Consider the following 7500-nt stretch of genomic DNA (forward strand, 5'->3'; position numbering starts at 1 on the left):
GAGCACCCTAGCAACACTTTAGCAACCACTCAGAACACCCTATCAACCGCCTAACAAGAAACATGCCAATCCATACCAGAAACCTTACACTTTAAAACGACCTCAAACCTTCAGACGAGGCTTTGTCACGCCACCATAAAGTGTGTCTACGAACTTTACTGTTCTAGCTTTACACTTCAGTCCACCAGCAGGAGTTCCAGATCAATGAGCTGATCATTATTGTCCATGGTGTGATCAATAGTCCTGATCTGTGATACTCTTGTAAGCGAGGGATGATCATCATCATCATCATCATCATCATCAGTGGCGTCTGGGGCTCTAATGTTCTCTGGATTCTGATTGGCTGTCAGTGTTTCATGGTTCATCCTCTGGGAAACTCCTCTGAGTGTTTATGGCTGCAGTTGTGCTGTTCTCTAACACTGGCAGACATCTACAGCTAGATCTTCATCATTACAGTGATCCTGCTCTGAGTAACGGCCTTTAGGGTCAGCGTCATCTGCCTCAGAGGTCAGAGGTCAGGCTCAGGTGTTCTGCTCTTCTTCTCAGGTCATGAGGGTCGTGTGGGGATGGCGGCGCTGCAGCTGACAGACGGGATGGAGTTTGATGGTTCTGCTGCTTATGAACACATGAAGAACCTCCTGCCGGCGTACGCCAGGCCGCGCTTCATCAGGATACAGGTACAGCTCTGACCCAAACACGCCAGCAGATGATTATCACAGTTTACTGACCAGTGTTGGGGACACATGACAGCTGACACCAGTTACAGACTGATATTTTAATAATGCATTGCCTGTAGAAGATTAGGTCCGAATATTTGAGCTTCTGTTTTAATCGTGTGAGTTAGCGATTAGCTGATCAAATAAACTGCTGAATTAGAGGAGCGCTGAAGCCCACACGCAATGAGGGAACGCAGGAGCAGACAGACAGCAGGACAGCTCTGGCTCACATGAAGAACAGGAGAAGGGGATTACAGTCTCAATCCTGCTGCTTTACTGAGCTGATGAGACTAACAGCAGCACACACACACGCACGCACGCACGCACGCACGCACACACACACACACACACACACGCACGCACGCACGCACGCACACACACACACACACACACACACACTGCTGTACACTCATTCATCTGTGTGTACACCATGTAGAGCTCTGGCTCAGGAGGTGCTCAGAAGATCACAGCATCGTACACTATCATTCATTCATTCACTTTCCTTCAGCTGAGTCCCTTTATTCATCAGGAGTCGCCACAGTGGAATGAACCGCCAACTATTCCAACATGTGTTTTACACAGTGGATGCCCTTCCAGCTGCAACCCAGTACTGGGAAACACCCATACACACTCATTCTCACACACACACACACTCATACACTACGGCCAGTTTAGTTGTTCAGTTGTCCTTTAGCACATGTGTTTGGACTGTGGGGGAAACCGGAGCACTCGGAGGAAACCCACACCAACACGGGGAGAACATGCGAACTCCACACAGAAACACCAACTGACCCAGCTAAGACTCGAACCAGCGACCTTCTAGGAGGAATAGTTCTAACTCCATTTCCAGCACATTATATCCCATTTGCGTCCATCCTGCAGCTTCTGGGACACCTGGGATGCCTGTTTCCTTATTTTAGAAATCCAGCAAACATCTGGAAAGTGTGTGTGTGTGTGTGTGCATGTGTGTGTGTGTGTGTGTGTGTTTGCTGTCTCTCAGTTGTGTGTTGTTGGTTCACAGGAGGAGCTCCGCATGACGGGAACCTTCAAACAGGTGAAGGTGCAGCTGGTACAGGAGGGCTTCGACCCGAACTCCACCCGCGACCGGCTCTACATCATGGAGGAGAACCAGCAGACGTTTGTGCCGCTGACGGAGGAGATCTTCAGCGCCATCGCTGCAGGACGCACCAGACTCTGACACACACACACACACACACACGAGCCCGCGGTGTGCGCTTTATTATCATCATCAGCTCACATTATTCAACAAGACGAGTGAGAAAACCTGAAGCTGATATGAGCTCCACTGACAGGCTGAGCGAGTATTGTGTAGAGGATCGAGCCGTACACCAACACTGAGTTATTCACACCGTATTTAATCACTGAAGCAGGATTATACATGTGGGAAACAGTTTTAACATGACAGATTGATATGAATGTTTGTATGAAATGAGGCTGTGCAGGAACTCAAACCTGATCCTCATATTAGAGGAGGAAGAGGAGCGGGGGAAGAGGAGCGGGGGACATCTCTGTCTGCTTCATTACTGCTGTATGTGTGTTATAAACATCACAGGAATCAGCTGTCTATTTAGATCTAGAAGCATTTCTACCAACAGACTGATGTACAGGGGTTTATCATCAGTCGTTTAACAGCAGGTTAGACATTCACTGTTCTCTGTTGATTCACACAAATAAATAAAACATTTTGTATTAAGTTGTAAATGTTTTATTTGCATTATTGTTTAATTATTTATCTTAAATCTTTTATTTGATTTAATTATAAACCTCTGACTCGGACCATGATCTTATGACTCCCTACAGCGTGTGGGACAGACAGCAGAGATTCATTCAGTCATTTATTTTCTTTTCGAATTATTAATCTGGGGTCACCACAGCGGAATGAACCGCCAACTATTCCAGCATATGTTTTATGCAGCAGATGCCCTTCCAGCAGCAACCCATTACTGGGAAACACCCATGCACACTCATTCACACACACACACACACACTCATACACTATGGCCAGTTTAGTTGATCAATTCCCCTATAGCGCATGTGTTTGGACTGTGGGGGAAACCGGAGCACCCGGAGGAAACCCACACCAACACGGGAAGAACATGCAAACTCCACACAGAAACACCAACTGACCCAGCCGGGGCTCGAACCAGCGACTTACTTACTGTGAGGTGAATGTGCTACCCACTGCGCCACTGTGCAATCATTTATTTATGTGTAGGTGTAGATGTAGGTGTAGCGGCTCAGTTCTGTCCTGCTGATGGGTCTAGTTTACACATGGAGTAAAATAAGGCTAAGTGTGACTATTTCACTCACTTATCAGAAATGAGCCTGAACTGAAAGACGCAAGTAAATGGTCATGAACTTTGATTATCAATAATAATCAATGGGGAGGAGGTGAAGCAGCGGGCGGTGTGTGTGTGTGTGTGTGGGTGTGTGTTATTTAGTGGGTAGTGGTGTGCCCTCGGGCAGCGGTGGGCAGGTGAAGCAGCTGGCGCGGCTAGTGATCAAGCCTCTCCTGAAGGGGTGGTGGAGCTGCTGCATGCCGCACTGCGCCCAGACCTGCGCCAGGCTCGGCACGCTGTGAAACTTCAGCAGGCGTCTGTGCTGCGGGCGCTCGGGCTGCTCCGGGATCAGCTGCAGAGGCGTGTCCCGGTGTGTCTGTGTGCGCCCGGGGACCGGCGGCAGCTCTGCGCTGCAGCTGTATGAGCGGACGGCCCGTCTCTGCCCCTGGCGCACCAGTCGCTGGTCAAGCAGGGGTTCTGTGTGGATGGTCAGCGGCTCCGGTTCTGCCTCAGGGTCAGAGGTCACGCTGGGCTGCCGGGTTATAACGCCGGACTGCAGAACCTCGCGGGCCGCCTGCTGAATGAGGCTCCAGTCCCGCCGTATGTCCTGCTCGGTGGTCAGCTGGGACGTCACACTGAAGCGCAGGATCAGCTGGTTGCCCACAGCCGCCGGGATCAGGAACATGCGGCCGCTGCGGGTCAGTTTCCTCAGTAACTCCTGCGTCGCTGCGTTCCCGGCCTGCACACAGAGGAAACACACACATCAACAGGAGGATCACTGACCGTGTGTGTATATGTGTGTGTGTGTTCTCAGTATTTGCAGCAGACTGAACACCATTTCATCATGATTAGCCCAACATCAACTCTGTGCCCACACAACCCAAAACAAGCTTTTCTCACTCAGAGTTTTTGTCATTGTTTCTAGTCCAAATATATACAAATTCCTAAATCAAGAAGCATTTTTCACACAAGTAAAAATATAGTCTTCCATCCATCCATTTTCTTCTGCCTATCAGGGGTCTGGTCACGTGGGTAGCAGTGTCAGGAGAGACCCCTAGACTTCCTTCTCCCAGACTCTCCTCCAGCTCCTCCAAGGGATCCCAAGGTATTTCCAGGCAAGCCGAGAGACATCAAGTAGTCCCTCCCGCCTGTTCTGGGTCTTCCCCGAGGTCTCCTCCTTGTAGGACAAGCCAGGAACACCATCCTAGGTAGGCATCCGGGAGGTATATCAGAATCAGACACCTGAGCCCCTCTGCTGCTTCTCTGGATGTGAAGCAGCAGCTCTACTCCGAGCTCCACCTGGGTGACAGAGCTCCAATTCACCTTTATTTGTATAGCGCTTTTACAATGTAGATTGTGTCAAAGCAGCTTCACATAAAAGGTCACAGTAAATAGGAACAGTGTAGTTCAGTTTGTAGTGTTTAAGTTCAGTTCAGTTTAGCTCAGTTCAGTGTGGTTTAATAATCACTACTGAGAGTCCAAATATTGAAGAGCAAATCCAACGATGCGCAGCTCTACAGATCCTGAACCATGCAAGCCAGTGGAGACAGCGGAGAGGGAAAAAAAAACTTCACTAATGGCGGAAGTGAAGAAAAAAAACCTTGAGAGAAACCAGGCTCAGTTGGGCACGACCATTTTAATTTCTCCACTGGCCAAACGTCTTGTGCAGAGCTGCAGTCTCAGTGGCGGAGGCTGGAAGCTGGCCTCAGCGAAGACTCGTCTGTCTCTGGAGCGTCACAGGAATCAGTCTCATGTTCTCCACTCCTCCATGACCATCGCAGTAGTTGTTCAGGATTCGGCCAGGTCCAGGATATGGAAACCTTGGGATCATCTCGTCGTTGGTCTTGGGTCGAATCAGTGACTCTGCATAGTCTGAGGGCCTCGGGAAGAGTATCCCCAGGTGGAAATGGAGAATAAAGAAAATAATTAGCATAGCTGCTGTTCATAGTGTATATCAGCAAGATGCATAACCTGTGTGGAAGCCCCCTAAGTGGTGCACTAAGTGTATGCTTTACTGAACAGATAGGTCTTTAATCTAGTTTTGAATTGGGAGAGTGTGTCTGAGCCTCGGACGTTATCAGGAAGGCTATTCCAGAGTTTAGGAGCTATAAATGAGAAGGCTCGACCTCCTTTACTCGACTTTGCTATTCTAGGTACTACCAGAAGCCCTGAGTTTTGAGATCTTAAAGAGCGAGTTGGATTGTAGCGAGACAGAAGATTGGTTAGATAAACAGGAGCTAGATTATTTAAAGCTTTATATGTAAGAAGCAATACTTTAAATTCAATACGAAACTTAACAGGCAGCCAGTGTAAGGAGGATAAAATTGGGGTGATGTGATCAAATTTTCTAGACCTGGTAAGAACTCTGGCAGCTGCATTTTGTACTAATTGAAGTTTGTTAATAGAGGATGCTGGGCAGCCAGCAAACAGTGCATTACAGTAGTCCAGCCTAGAAGTCATAAAAGCATGGACTAGCTTTTCTGCATCTGAGATGGATAGCATACTTCGTAACTTAGCGATATTTCTCAGATGAAAGAAAGCAGTTTTTGTGACATGGGATATATGATTTTTAAAAGTTAAATTGCTGTCTAATATGACACCCAGATCTTTTATAGTAGAGCTAACGCTAACTTTGTATCCCTCTAATTGTAGGTCGAGTTGTGAGATCTGCTGTGTACAGGATTTAGGCCCAATAAGTAATAATTCTGTTTTGTCTGAGTTTAAGAGAAGATAATTGTTGGTCATCCAGTCTTTAACATCTTTAATACACTCAGTTAGCTTGGACAGATTAGACGTCTCGTCAGGTTTAGTTGAAATATATAATTGAGTATCATCTGCATAGCAGTGAAAGCTGATCCCATGTCTTCTAATAATGTCTCCCAAGGGTAGCATGTATATTGTAAACAGCAAAGGGCCTAAAACTGATCCTTGAGGCACCCCATACTTTACTGGGCTGATTTGTGAAGGCTGTCCATTAATATTCACAAACTGGTAACGGTCAGATAAGTATGACTTAAACCATTGTAGGGCATGTCCCTGGACACCTGTAGACTTTAAGCGATTAATAAGGATACCATGGTCAATGGTGTCAAATGCCGCACTAAGATCGAGTAGAACTAATAGCGAGATGCACCCTTGGTCAGCAGCTAAGAGTAAAATCGTTGGTTATTTTCACTAATGCAGTTTCTGTACTGTGATGAGCTCTGAAACCTGACTGAAACACTTCAAAAACATTGTTGGTCTGCAGAAAGGAGCATAATTGAGCAGAAACAACTTTTTCTAGTATTTTAGATATAAATGGAAGGTTTGAAATAGGCCTATAATTAGCTCAGTTGCTGGGTTCCAGTTGTGGTTTCTTAATAATAGGTTTAATAACAGCTAACTTGTAAGGATTTGGAACATGGCCTAAAGATAAAGAAGAGTTGATAATGTTAAGAAGAGGTTCTCCTATAACAGGTAGCAATTCTTTCAGTAACTTTGTTGGAATTGGGTCCAATATACACGTAGCTGATTTAGAGCTATTTATTATTTTGTCTAGCTCTTCCTGTTCTATGATTTTAAAGCACTGTAGGTTATTTAGATTCAGAGGCGTGTTTACTGGATCTGAAGTATAAGGCGGTGCAGAAAGTTTAATATCTCCTATTTTCTGTCTAAAGCCTTCTATTTTATCACTGAATAAATTCATGAAGTCATCACTACTAATTTGCGGTGGAACGTTTTGTTCCAAAGATGACCGATTATTTGTTAATTTAGCGATGGTGTTAAATAAGAATCTAGGATTGTTATGATTATTTTCTATCAGTTTGCGGAGGTGCTCAGCCCTGGCAGATTTTAAAGCCCTCCTATAGCTGGACATACTGTCTTTGTATGCAATTCTAAAAACTTCTAAATTAGTTTTTTTTCCATTTACGTTCCAGGGCACGGGTTGCTGTTTTGAGAGTGCGGGTATGACTATTATACCACGGTGTAGATTTATTCTCTCTAGCCTTTTTTAGTTTGATGGGTGCCACAGTATTTAGTAAAGATGGCATCCATACTGCTGGTTACTACATCAAGGTCATTTGCGTTTGCGGGTGCATTTCGAAGTAGAGAAAGATCAGGTAAGTTATTTATAAATTCATCTTTAGTGGATGGAACAATAGTTCTACTAGGGCGATATATCGGAGCGGATCTGCTAATTTCAGGTAAACACAGCTTATATAGTAAGAGGTAGTGGTCTGTAATATCATCACTTTGTGGTATAATGTCTACATCAGTGACCTCAATTCCATAAGACAGAATTAGATCTAGTGTATGCTTAGGCGATGAGTTGGACCAATAACATTTTGCTTTATTCCTAGTGAGACCAGCAAGTCCGTAAACGCGAGCCCTAATGTGTCGTTAGCGTCATCTATGTGGATGTTAAAGTCTCCTACAATTAGTATTTTATCAGTTTTAACTAGTAAGTCAGAGATAAAATCAGAAAACTCTTTTAGAAAATTGAC

General features: G+C 45.5%; 2 protein-coding genes across 2 annotated transcripts in view; one reads left to right on the top strand and one right to left on the bottom strand.

Moving 5' to 3' along the window:
* slc27a2a (solute carrier family 27 member 2a) overlaps positions 1-2430 on the top strand; it is a 15660-nt gene extending 13230 nt beyond the window's left edge. The window contains exons 9-10 of the mRNA XM_056478156.1: positions 547-677; positions 1738-2430. Coding sequence (XP_056334131.1) covers positions 547-677; positions 1738-1914 — 308 coding nt within the window. The 3' untranslated portion in view covers positions 1915-2430. The remainder of the gene's footprint in view (positions 1-546; positions 678-1737) is intronic.
* Positions 2431-3161: 731 nt separating this feature from the next.
* Positions 3162-7500, bottom strand: part of hdc (histidine decarboxylase) — a 10721-nt gene continuing 6382 nt past the window's right edge. Inside the window, exon 11 of the mRNA XM_056478157.1 lies at positions 3162-3755. Within this exon, the coding sequence (XP_056334132.1) occupies positions 3171-3755 (585 nt within the window). The 3' untranslated portion in view covers positions 3162-3170. The remainder of the gene's footprint in view (positions 3756-7500) is intronic.

This window comes from Danio aesculapii, chromosome 18 (assembly GCF_903798145.1).
Source record: "Danio aesculapii chromosome 18, fDanAes4.1, whole genome shotgun sequence".
Lineage (NCBI taxonomy): Eukaryota > Metazoa > Chordata > Actinopteri > Cypriniformes > Danionidae > Danio > Danio aesculapii.